Here is a 13,661-nt window from a genome sequence, read left to right on the forward strand (position 1 = left end):
GGAACATCTGATGCCAAAGAAACACAGGATCGAGTGCATTGGCACAGGTACACAAGGGCACATCAACGCTGTCTATGCATAGAGCCTCGGGACATCAGTTATCTGCGCCTTTGCCCATTAAACCGTTGGAAGCATCAATGCATTGCACTGCAACTCTTTGGATGCAGTATATGCTAGTCAGGGCAAGCTTTTCACTGGAGTAAGAAGAGGTATGCTTCCCCTTTCACCACAGATTATTGGAGCATTCTTACCAACGAAAATACTATCACAAGGTCTGCATCTAGAAACACCGAATCATGTTTGCTCTCTAGTGTCTTATTTCCAGTTGGCCACCAGTATATATTCTACAAAGCCCAAAAGATGTACTCATTCCATTCTAGTATAAGATGTTCCTCCACCTACACCAGGTAGCAGAGTTGAAGGATTTTTTTTTAATTTTCCTAATGGCTAGGTACCATTCAACCTTTTCTTTCCAAGATGTCTTTACTTCCACGAGAAGGAGTCCCAGAATTCTCAGTACACATAGATTCTCCATCAGAAACCCTCTAAGGGGCTTATAACTCACTGTATTCACATGCAGTAGACTCTAGCCACGCTGAGGATTCACATCAGGCGCTTTCTCCTCTGAGGCGACTGAGGGATCTGTAAATCACCAGCTTCATCATTTGGTGTTCTAAATTAGTGTTCCCTCACCTCTAGGCTCCAAAGAGGGATCAGGAATCCCTCCAGAGCACTCGTCTCCCCTGGAAGACCTTTCCTACTCCAGGATTCTGGTCAATTAGGAAAAGCTCTTGGAGTGAATGCACATGAGGGCACACACCCTTGATCAGATGTTTTAGGCCTCTTTCAGGTTCTGGAAGTTCCATTGGATCCAGCAGCAATACCAGTTCATCATATACTGCAAGTTTCACAAATGGGAAAAACTCAATTTTCCATGCCTTAGGAGCAAGGAAATTTGCCAAGTACAGAGTTGAGAAATCTCCAGGCTTTGGAATAGTATAATTACCCCATCATTCAGTACAAGTAGAATCAGCTATTAAGACCAAAGAGAACTAATATATATTCAAATACACTGCCAGAAAAAGATCCCCAAGCTGCTAGACAACCTTGACAAAAAGATGTTTCAAAGCTTCATGGTTAATGTATGGATTACTGCTCATCAGTTAAATGTTAACATTCGAACTTAAAAGTTTGAATGTTAACATTTACCTTTAAAAGATCTTAAAAGAACTTTACCTTAAAAGAACACCTTAACCTTAAAAGAACTTAAAAGTTAACATTCAAACTTAAAAGTTCGAATGTAAACTGGTATGATGTCCCCCACTAATACCAGTATATAAAAGTCTTTAAATAAATGGCTCAATATTTAGCTTCAGCTTTTGTACACAGTCATGTGTTCTGACTGATAAGAGCAGTATCGCATATCCTCAGCTACTATTGAATGCCAAAGAGTGCATGTGCCACCATCTTTGTTCAGTCTGAGGTGTTAAATACCAGCTCATGCTCCTCATTGAGCTCCATTGCAACTCACACCATAGCTTGGTTGAGAGCCATTACCCTATGCGAAGATGTGCACGAAAAGTTAGATGTACCCTGCTTTGGTGATGAGCTCTTTGTAGATAAGCTGAGAGAAACAGAAGCTCATATTAAACACTTGACTGTTTAGACCCTCTCCGTGGGACCAATCAGCCATCTTCTGCAAGGCATACATTCTACATTTTTAAAAGACCTTATTTCCAGAGACACTCCTTCCACAATTCCAGCGCTATCTGATATGGTCTCTACAACTATAACAGCAACAACTTCAACTCATGCTCAGAAACATGATGCCATCGACCCTAAAGAAGCACAACAGGTCCAACCCAAGTCTGGGCCAAGGTTTTGACCACGCTTCAAACCCAGCAATTATCCTTTCTGGTAGGGGGGAGAATCATTCACTCCCTAAAAGAATGGAGCAAGATAACCAAAGACTCCTGGATTCTCAGTACTGGAGTCTGGATACTACTTGTATGTTTCCCAGCTTCCTGCGTTACCTCACCACTCAGTCTTCAATCCAGATCTCTCGCTTGACTAAGCTCTGCCTGGATTTGGAGTCGCTCCTTGAATAGCGGGTGACAGAACCAGTCCCTCTTCATCTGTATGGCCAGGTATTCTAGTTCTGCTATTTTCTCATCCTCAAGAAATTGGGGGAGGGGATTTGAAAGAATTAAGATTTCCTGGAGAAATTAAAAATGAAGTCTCTCCACCCAATCCTTCCCTTCATCCAGAAAGGGGGGGTAGGGGGGTGGATGTGTGCTTTAGATCTAAAAGATGCTTATGCTCATATCCCCTTCCACCCCTCCTAGTGGCAACACCTGCGTTTTATGTTGGAACATTTTCATTGTCAATACTGGGTGTTCCCTTTCAACCACACCGTGTGTGCTCCAAATGCCTAGCTGTAGTAGCAGCACACTTACACTGTCGGGGCATCCAGGATTTTCTTTACCAGAAAGTTCTTACTTCCCTGGAAAAATTGATACATCTTAGTTGACGGGTTTCCTTGTGAATTTAGAGAAGTTAACTGGTTTCATTACAGAAAATAAAGTTCTTTGGGGCATGGATAGATTCTCTGCAGGAGAGAGCTTTCCTTCCTTCTGATTGAACTTAAACTCTCTAGGCATTGGCTTTTACAGACTGTTGAATACAGATAATCAACTGCCAGAGAAGTGCTGGTTGTTTTCAGTCACATGGCAGCAATCAATGGCAGACTCCAGTACTGACCCATCTTCATATGTGTCACCTACAGAGGGGCCTTCGTTTCTAGCGTGACCAGCGGATTCTGCCCCTAAAACCAAAGTACAGATTTCAACAGAAATAAAGCAGGAATTGTGGCTAGACCCCCTTCATTTCACAGGAAAGAGCACTGCCACATCAAGCCTCCTCACCAAGAAATCTTAAACGAGTGACCCCACAAAAGGTTGGGGGGCTCACACAGGCCCCTTTTGAACTCCAGGGACTTGGTCATTCCTGGAGAAACAATTTCCAATCTGTTTCCCTCAAAATGAGTGATCATGTATGCTCTAACAACTTTCACTTGCCTCCTTCAAGGAAAAATATCTTTCAAACAGTTTGCCATATGAACGAACAAAGAGCCATGGGATCTTGGGGACTGTGCCAAGAAGCGATAAATATCTAGAAGTGGTTCTGTAGACATTAAGCTGTACTGCAAGTGATCTACTTTTCTTGAATCACCAACACATTGACAGATTGCCTCAGCAAAATCTTTAATCTACACAAATGTTTCCTTCTGTATTCCACAGCCAACAAGTCCTTCAGTCTCGGGATTTTCAGCAGTCCATATATTTGCATCAAAACTAACTTAGAAAAGTTTTGTTCCATTCCTCCCAGCAAACTCAGATCTGCTTGGGATGTTTTTCTGCTAGACTGGAATGCAGATCTCATGAATGCTTTTCCATCAATTCCTCTGAAAGTCAGAAGGGTGCAGAAAGTACTGAAGGACCGGACCTGTCTGATCATTATAGCTCCAGTATGGCACAGAGAAGTTTGGTATACTCATGTAGTTAGCTCTCCAGTCATCCTCCAACACATCTCAGATCAGATCCATACTTGTTCTTTCAAGAAGGAAGCTTATTTTATCTAAAATTTCCCTCCCTCAACTTGACAGGTTGGATGTTGAATACTCTGTGTCCTTACCTAAAGCAGTGGAGGACATATTAGTGTCCTCAAGAAAATCTTCCACTAGATGAGCTCATGGATTCAAATGGATACAATTTTCCGCATGGTGTCAACACAATAACTTGAATCCATTTGCATGTAGATGAAAAGTTACTAAACCTGCTCTTACTGTGTGAATCTGACCTTGCCACCTCATCAGTAAGAATACATCTCGATGTCACAGCAACTTACCATGTTCAAACTGAGGGTAAGCTTACTTCCAATTATCCATTAGTATTAAGATTTATGAAAGGCTTATAGCATACTAAACTACCAGTTGTAAACCCTCCCATTGTGTGGGATCTAAATGTGATCCTGGCACACCTGATGAGCTGTCATTTGAATGTTGGAGATGGCCTCACACAAATCTAACATGGAACGTAATATTCCTTGTTGCAGTAAACTTAGCCAGAAGAGTCCCCAAACTAGGCTTTAATTCATTATCAACCTTATGTTCTTTCACAATAGGGTAGTGCTCCACATCCACCTGAAGTTTCTACCTAAGATTGTCAGATTTCCATACTGATCAAACAATTGTGCTGCCTACAATCTAACTGAAAACTCATGCACATGAAGGCAAAAAAGCCCTTCATACCTTGGACTGTAAATGGGCCTTGGATTGCTACAAGGGAATAACTTGGCCACATCGTTAGCCTTCTCAATTATTCATCTCTTATGATACCAATACATTGGGCAGAACAGTGGCCAAAATATACATTGTCCAGCTGGCTAGCATACTGCAGCATGTGCTGCTCCACGTTAGCAGGCCTATAAATTAGACAATTGAGGCTCATCAAGTTAAGTCATGGCTCATCTGTGAGCTGTCTCAAAGACATCTGTAAGGCTGCAACATGGTCATTGATACACACCTTTCTCACAGGACAAGCAGGATGGTAGTCCTCACATATGGGTGATGTCACAGGACGGAGCCCAATCACGGAAAACGTCTGTCAAAGTTTCTAGAACTTTGGTCCCTACTGGGCATGCCCAGCATGGTACTAACCCTGCAGCCAGCAGGGGTCCCCCTTCAGTCTTCTTTTTTCCGCGCAGCAGTAGCCTCACGGTTAAGGAGCTCTGACCACATTCCTGAAAGGAATTTCTTCACGGACTTCTTTAAGGTTAAATTTGCCCCACAGGGGTCCCTCCTCTTTCTTTACTCAGCCCGCGGTACTTCGGTAAGTTTTTTGCCGTTTTTCGTTGATTACTGTCTAGTTTGACCCTCGCGGCCTACTGGCCGTCGACCGTACCGTGGCTCAATTTTTTGCCATGGCGTCTGGTTTCCGTCTGTGCCCAGATTGTACGCGCACCATGTCTATCACAGACCCTCATAGAGTCTGTGTATTGTGTTTAGGTAGTGAGCATGACATCCTGACTTGCACCAAATGTGCCTTGATGACACCTAAAGGTCGCAAAGCCAGAATGGAGAAGATTGGACTCCTTTTCCGTGCTCACACCCCGACGCCGTCCATTGCATAGACGTCTTCGGAACTGGCACCGTCGAAGTCGCACTACCGTCGACAATCCTCTGGTGACCGTCCGCCATTGACGTCTCCACGGCCATCGACTCCCGTCCCTTCCCCCGAAGATCGAGGGGATCTGAGGGAGAAGCATCGGCATCGCAAGTCTCGGACCCTCGAGGAACCGAACTCATCGACCTCTATACCGTCCGAGCCTCCATCGAAGAAGCCCCGGCCAGGAGCGGCACCGTCCACTCCTGCGAGCGAGACATCGAGGCAACCCTCACCCGATCGGGGTTTGGGCGTCGCGATTCCACCTGTAAAGGTGGTCCCTCCGGCTCTGCCTCAGCCTCCCTCTTCCGTTACGGAGCTGGGTCTTGTTACCCCAGGTCTCCGGGAAGAACTGGACAGACTGGTCCAGGAGGCCATCGACAAGGCGATGCAACGGTTCCAGGTCCCTCTGGCACAGACTCCAGCGCCGAGAGTGGAACCGGTCACCGACCCGATTCCAGCAGCGCTGGCACCGCTGCTTTCCCGGATGGAAGCGCTCATGACCGCCCTTCCACCGGTAATTCCTGGGTCGCCGACAGCCCCGGTGCGCTCCCCGATGACAGCATCATCGGGAGGAGAAACACCGTTCCGCATTCCTCCTTCAGGAGTTGTGCCTCAACCATCGATGCCATGTCGTCCCTCGCCACCGATTCATTCATCGGGGGCGATATGCACATCGGCGCCTTCGATGCCGGCACCGATGCCCGCCAGGGCATTCTCGGTGCCCCCGGTGATTCCTTAGAATTTCTCAGAGCCTCAGCTGGGACCTTTGGGTATCCAACCCCCTCCTGGTCCTACAGGTCAGCCCGCTGATCCTTATGACACCTGGGGGGGGGGGGGGATACGTCCACAGACACCGATTTACCTTCACTGCCCTCTCCTACTGAAAGTAGAAAGCGTTCTCCTCCAGAGGACCTCTCATCAATTTTGTGAAGGAAATGTCGGAATTGGTCCCTTTTCAGCTTCAGACGGAGCAAGATGACAGGCACCAGATGATGGAGCTTCTCCAATTCCTGGATGCCCCTAAAGTGATCACTTCCATTCCAATTCATCAGGTTTTTCTTGACCTAAAAAAGAATTGGGAGAATCCTGGATCCTTTGCTCCAGTACATAAAAAAGCTGACTCTACTTATCTCGTACAGTCAGCACCTGGCTTTCAAAAACCTCAGCTTGACTACCACTCAGTTGTGGTTGAATCAGCCCAAAAGAAAGCAAAAAGGACGAAGCCATACTCATCTATACCTCCTATCAAAGAACACAAGTTCTTAGATAATATTGGTCAACGAGTATACCAAGGGGCCATGCTTATCTCCAGGATAGCTTCTTATCAGCTGTACATGACCTAATACAATAGGGTCATTTTCAAGCAAATACAAGATTTCTCTGAAACCCTGCCTGAACAATTCCAACAACATCTTCAAGCCCTTGTAACTAAAGGCTTTGAAGCAGGAAAACATGAAATTAGAACAGCTTATGATATTTTTGACACTTCCACTAGAGTATCTGCGGCTGCCATTTCGGCAAGACGCTGGGCCTGGCTCAAGTCTTCTGATCTTCGCCCAGAAGTTCAAGACAGACTTTCTGACCTGCCCTGCTTAGGGGATAATCTATTTGGAGAACAAATTCAACAAATAGTTGCTGAATTAAAGGACCATCATGAGACCCTCAAGCAGCTCTCATCGATACCTTCTGATTTCCCTTCTAAATAGCCCTTCAAGAAGGACTCTAAGAAATCATTTATTTATTTATTTATTTTTTATTTATTATTTTTATATACCGACATTCATCTCAATTGAGATATCACACCGGTTTACATTCAGGTACTGTAGGTATTTCTCTATCCCCAGAGGGCTTACAATCTAAGTTTTTTTGTACCTGAGGCAATGTAGGGTAAAGTGACTTGCCCAAGGTCACAAGGAGTGACAGCGGGACTTGAACCTTGGTCTCCTGGTTCATAGTCCACTGTTCTAACCACTAGGCTATTCCTCCTCCCTTATCATTCTTCCATACACGGAAGTATTATCCCCCACCAACAAGATCCAGACCGAGGCCTTATCAAAAATCTCAGCCTCGCCAGCCTCGAAAGCAAAAACCGCAAGCAGCTCCCCAGCCAGGGCCTGCTTCGGGTTTTTGACTTCCACTTGGAGAGCGGAAGCCAGATCCTTCTACAAAGCATACCAGTAGGAGGTCGATTAGGTCACTTTCACGAAAAGTGGCACTCAATCACAACCGATCAATGGGTACTAGCAATCGTTGCTCAGGGTTACCACCTAAACTTCTTAACTCTTCCACCGGACTCCCCACCTCTGCAAACATGGGGACTAACCGGCCACTCTGTCCTTCTGGAGCAGGAGGTTTCCCTCCTTCTCCAGTCAAACACAATAGAACCTGTCCCTCTTTCACAACAAGGCCTAGGATTCTGATCCCAAAAAAGTCAGGAGGACTTCGTCCAATTCTGGACCTACGAGCCCTCAGCAAGTACCTTCAAAGAGAGAAGTTCAAGATGGTAACCTTAGGCTCTCTTCTACCTCTGCTACAAAGAGGATACTGGCTCTGCTCTCTAGACCTCCTAGACGCTTACACCCACATTGCGATAGCTCCGGCTCATTGCAAGTATCTCCGCTTTTTAGTAGGCCAAAAGCACTACCAATATCGAGTGTTCCCTTTCGGCCTAGCAACGGCACCACGAGTTTTCACCAAATGCCTCGTAGTTGTCGCAGCCTTTCTCAGGAAGGAAGGTGTCCATGTCTACCCCTATCTGGATGACTGGCTGATCAGGGCCCCAACCCAGCAAGTCGCTCGGTCCTCCCTGAACCTGACCATTCACACTCTAATATCTCTAGGATTTCTTGTCAATTACAAGAAATCCTATTTACTCCCATCTCAAACCTTATCCTTCATTGGGGCAGACTTGGACACCTTACAGGCAAAAGCCTTTCTCCCTCGGCAGCGAGTTCAAACCCTCGTGTCTCTAGCTCACCAGTTGCAGTCTCAACACACTGCAACAGCTCGCCAATTCCTCGTCCTGCTGGGATACATGGCGTCCTCAGTCTATGTGACACCAATGGCCCGCCTGGCCATGAGAATCATGCATTGGACTCTGAGGTCACAATGGATTCAAGCCACTCAGCCTCTGTCAACCATTGTTTACATCACCGCACTCCGTCTATCTCTCGCCTGGTGGAAAGATCACACCAATCTCCTCCAAGGCTTGCCCTCTTCATCTCCCAGATCCTCAAATCATTCTCACCACCGACGCTTCCAACATCGGTTGGGGAGCTCATGTAAACAATCTACAGACGCAAGGATCTTCGTCTCTAGAAGAAGCCAAACACCAGATACATTTCCTGGAACTTCGAGCAATCCAATATGCTCTCAGAGCTTTTCAGGATTCCCTATCAAATCACGTAATCCTGATTCAGACTGACAACCAGGTGGCCATGTGGTACATCAACAAGCAAGGCAGCACAGGCTCCTTCCTTCTGTGTCAGGAAGCTGCGCAGATTTGGGTGGAAGTGCTCTCCCGCTCGATGTACCTCAGGGCCACCTTCTTGCCGGGAGTGAACAATGTCTTGGCAGACATACCAAGCCGTGTCTTCCAACCGCACGAGTGGTCGCTCAATCCATCGGTAGCGATCTCTCTCTTCCAGCAATGGGGGTATCCCCAAATAGACCTCTTTGTGTCCCCTCAGAACCACAAAGTGGAAAATTACTGCTCCCTAATTCGGAGCAAGCACTCTCAGCCCAGAGATGCATTCTCCCTCACGTGGGCAACCGGTCTGCTTTATGCATTCCCTCCACTTCCTCTTCTCTCGGAGACTCTCATGAAGCTACGTCGGGACAGAGGGACCATGATCCTGATAGCACCTCACTGGCCGCGCCAGGTGTGGTTTCCCATACTCCAGGATCTCTCCATCCGCAGGCACATTCCCTTGGGAACGGACCCGCATCTGATCACTCAAAAGACGGATGCCTACGCCATCCCAATCTTCAAGCCTTGTCCCTGACAGCATGGATGTTGAAAGGTTAATCCTTCAACCACTTAACCTTTCCGAATCAGTTTCTCGTGTCCTGATTGCTTCACGGAAGCCTTCCACAAGAAAATCTTATTCCTATAAATGGAAAAGGTACACATCATGGTGCACTTCACAGTCCCTTGATCCCTTTTCCTGTCCAATCCCAAAATTCTTGGACTATCTCTGGCATTAATCAGAATCCGGTCTAAAGACCTCTTCCATTAGAATGCATGTCAGCGCAGTAGCCGCCTTCCATAAAGGAATCGGGGATGTCCCTATTTCGGTACAACTCCTCGTAACACGATTTCTTAAAGGCTTGCTCCATATCAAGCCACGTTTACGTCCTCCGGCCCCTTCTTGGGACCTTAATTTGGTTCTCTGTTGGCTCATGAAACCACCTTTCGAACCTCTCCACTCCTGTGACCTTAAATATCTCACATGGAAAGTGTTATTCCTTTTAGCTATCACTTCTGCTCGCAGGGTTAGTGAGTTACAGGCCCTAGTCACCTATCCGCCTTACACTAAACTCCTGCAGGACCGGGCGGTACTCCGCGCTTACCCTGTTTTTGCCCAAGGTAGTTTCGGAGTTTCATATTAATCAATCCATCATACTACCTATCTTCTTTCCCAGGCCTCACTCCAACCCAGGGGAACAGACTCTGCATACCCTTGACTGTAAACGGGCTCTAGCTTTCTATCTAGACCGTACAGTTGCCCACAGGAAGAGCACTCAGTTATTCGTCTTTCCATCCAAACAAATTAGGGCAACCTGTGGGTAAGCAGGCTCTTTCCTCCTGGTTGGCGGATTGCATATCTTTTTGCTATCAGCAAGCAGGCATTCCTTTTCAAGACCGTGTTAAAGCACACTCTGTGAGAGCCATGGCGACTTCAGTAGCACACCTACGATCAGTGCCGCTTCCTGACATTTGCAGAGCTGCTACCTGGAGCTCACTCCATACTTTCGCAGCCCACTATTACTTGGACAAATCCGGAAGACAGGATTCCATCTTCGGCCAATCTGTCCTCAACCTTTTTCCAACGTGACGTACCAACACCCTTCTGCCTGCCCGATAGGGTTCCGGATGCCCTCTACCAAATTCCACCCCAGTTGTTGTGCCTGTTGCACGCCGTTGGGTACATTTGGTGCGTGTTAGGACATCCTCAGCTCGGTACTCACCCATATGTGAGGACTATCATCCTGCTTGTCCTGTGAGAAAGCAAATGTTACTTACCTGTAACAGGTGTTCTCACAGGACAGCAGGATGTTGGTTCCACGAAACCTGCCCGCCACCCTGCGGTGTTGGGTTAATTTTATTTTTCGGCACTACCTGTAGCTTTCAAAACAAGACTGAAGGGGGACCCCTACTGGCTGCAGGGTTAGTGCCATGCTGGGCATGCCCAGTAGGGGCCAGTCAAAGTTCTAGAAACTTTGACAGAAGTTTTCCGTGATTGGGCTCCGTACTGTGATGTCACCCATATGTGAGGACTTAACATCCTGCTGTCCTGTGAGAACACCTGTTACAGGTAAGCAACATTTGCTTTGTTTGATTACTATCTGGACATTCTTGAGTGACAGTAAATTCAGACAAGCAGTTTATGTAGCTTGTTCCCTCAGTCTACTCTCCATGGTGGGGTCCATGTTGCTTATTCAGTAAATTCTGCTGCAGCCTTCAGTTTGGGACTCTCCACATGTTATGGCTAATTCAGCCCTGCTTATTGATGGAAAAAGCAAGCTATTTTCCATACATAGGATAAACTAGCCATACTTAATATCTGCCTGCTTCTTGGAGAGTTGACCACCTAGCTGGGTTTAGCTCTAAAATAGACCGATAGCTCATGAGGCTACAGCTAAGTGGAAATTCCTGTACATACTCAAAGCAAAAGCTCAACTAGCTATGAGAGAGGTGGTCCATTAGGTGCCACTGGATGATGTCGTTCACATAGGATGAATTAGCCATAATATCTACAGAAAACACCATTTACAGGAAGAACGTGCTTTATACATTTCTCTTTTGAGCTAACATACAATTGTGAATGTTGTCAGATTTTAAGTAATTACTTTGGGTGGGTAAAGGGCAGTATATTGCTTTGTGCCTGTCTGAAACACATTTTTCTTCTCCTGTAGTTAAAGGCATTAGGATTCCCTGAAGGACTTGTGATACAAGCATACTTTGCTTGTGAGAAGAATGAGAACTTGGCAGCCAACTTCCTTCTACAACAGAATTTTGATGATGACTGAAAAGAAGAGACTGTACATGTATTCTCACAGTTCACACCAGTGCATTACACTAATTTTATTCACTGGATTGTCGGGGATGATTTGGGCTCATATCCACCATGTTTGGTATAAGGTAGTAAAAGGGTTGGGCCTGGGATAATATAGGAAATAGGGTAAGAATAAATACAGTGCAAGTCTGCTTAGGTAAGCAGGTGCAGCAGTCCACATGTAATATATTTTACAACCAAAAATCAGCTTTGCAGGCATGTAAGGTGTCTTCTGATAAAAACTGTAGGTTAACTTCTGTAGGTTTTCACTATTTACGTTAGTGTACTACATCCAGAAATTTAGTGTAATGCCCTGCTTCATTTTTTTTTTTTATTAACATGGTATTAGGAATAACTTTTGCTACCTAGATCTTACAGTCTGCATTTCATGGTAAAACTGAATAATGGCTTTGTGAGATCAGTTTAAAGGTTTTGGAGCTACTGTAAAACATGCCAAAATAAAGATGGATAGTTATTTTGCGCTTAACAATATATTAGTGCACAGAGAAAAAGCATTCTCTCATGTTAAATGCTTTAAGAAATTTCAACTTCAAATGAAAATCATTACCGCCTGATCATTGAATGTGAGATGCCCTCTTTCTGATAAGATTTGAGAAGCTGTACAACGACAGGCAAGTTATTTTCCTGTTTACATTTTTTTTTTTTGGGGTGAGGGGGAGAAATGGTAGATATCTAATTACTGTTTACTTCAATGTTATATTGCAGTAAAGGTTTTAAAACAATTGTTGCATGTTTGGTTTGATGAATCATTTTGTGTGATCAGCCTTTTTTGATAGTGGAGAAAGGTATAGAGATCAACAAAAATCAGTATTTCCTCGAAGGGGGAGGTGTGATAAACCTGTACTAGGAGAGAAATCTGACAAAAACTAAATTTTATTAAGGCTTTTAAAAAATTTTGACTTTTTCAGAATACTGTCTTTCAAAACTGGGGCTGCTTAAGTGATCATTGTTGCCCGTCATGAGGTATTCCTGTACCTGGTTGTATGGCATGTGAAAGTTTCTCAAGCTCCATGGCTGAGAAGGCTACAGAGGTGCAATTTGGGTATCCATCTTGAAACTATTGGTACATATTTAGAGAATAAGTGTTCTGGAGTAATCTGAAAAATGATCAGAGAAACCATGTTTTATAGGATAGCAACCAGTTTGAAAAATATATTTTCCCTATATGAAAATAGTCTCCATTAGTGCATTGGGAAAGCAAACTTCAAAACTGATTTTGTTGATCCTTACAAATACTGTACTTCACTTTCTCCAGCCCACCAAAAAGTGTCTCTAGCCTACCATGTTCTTTTGTAAAATAAGGTTAATCCAACCTGAATACAGTTTGTGCATGAAAAACAACTAATTTCATCCTTGTAATTTGTTTTGATCTGGATTTTTTTTATAGTTCTGTTTTTGTTTTTCTTTGACCACAGAATTAATTTACAGACATTGTTTTGCTATGGAGATGTTGGTGCCACAGAACTGTGAGGTTACAACTGCTATGAAAATGCCACCTTTTGGAAAATTTGTTGTAAAATACACTTAAATATATATTTTTAAAAAAGAACAATCAAATTTCACCCAAAAATGTTATGCACATCAAATTAAAAGTTCTTTTTGGAGAGTGTTTTAACTTTTTCTTTTGATTTGTTGAATTCCCTGTATATTAAGTGGGCTGTCTTGTGGGTCAGAAATACATATAGTCCAAATACAAACCTAAACATAGGAGGAATTAATTTGAACTAACACTGGTGCAGTATTGAACATGTTTTTTTCAGGTTTTCTGGGGTTGGTTGGATTTTACATTGTCATTTACCAAAACCAGTGTTCTACCTTTTAGTTTACCTTTTTAAAAAAATGTTTTGTTTTTACATTTTAAAGTGTACATAAATCAAGACAACTTGAAAAGGAAAGTCTAGGTATTGTCAACTATATGAGTGAAAAAAAAATCAAGGAAAATTTAATCCTATACCTAAAATTAGACCACAAAAGAGGAGAGATCCAAAAGAAATGGTGAGCATACATCCAAAAAGTTGTAAACAGGATACCTTACACTATAATCTAAAGAGCAAAAACATGCCAGTAAAAACCCAGCCACCATCGACTGGTGCTCACTCTACCACAGGCTGACTTTTAGAGCAAAAAACAATAGTGA

The 13,661-nt window shown here is 44.3% G+C and overlaps 1 protein-coding gene across 1 annotated transcript in view; it reads left to right on the plus strand.

Moving 5' to 3' along the window:
* Positions 1-13,133, plus strand: part of RAD23B (RAD23 homolog B, nucleotide excision repair protein) — a 177,517-nt gene extending 164,384 nt beyond the window's left edge. Inside the window, exon 10 of the mRNA XM_029604901.1 lies at positions 11,364-13,133. Coding sequence (XP_029460761.1) covers positions 11,364-11,477 — 114 coding nt within the window. The 3' untranslated portion in view covers positions 11,478-13,133. The remainder of the gene's footprint in view (positions 1-11,363) is intronic.
* Positions 13,134-13,661: the final 528 nt, after the last annotated feature.

Source organism: Rhinatrema bivittatum, chromosome 1 (genome assembly GCF_901001135.1).
Source record: "Rhinatrema bivittatum chromosome 1, aRhiBiv1.1, whole genome shotgun sequence".
Taxonomy (NCBI): Eukaryota; Metazoa; Chordata; class Amphibia; order Gymnophiona; family Rhinatrematidae; genus Rhinatrema; species Rhinatrema bivittatum.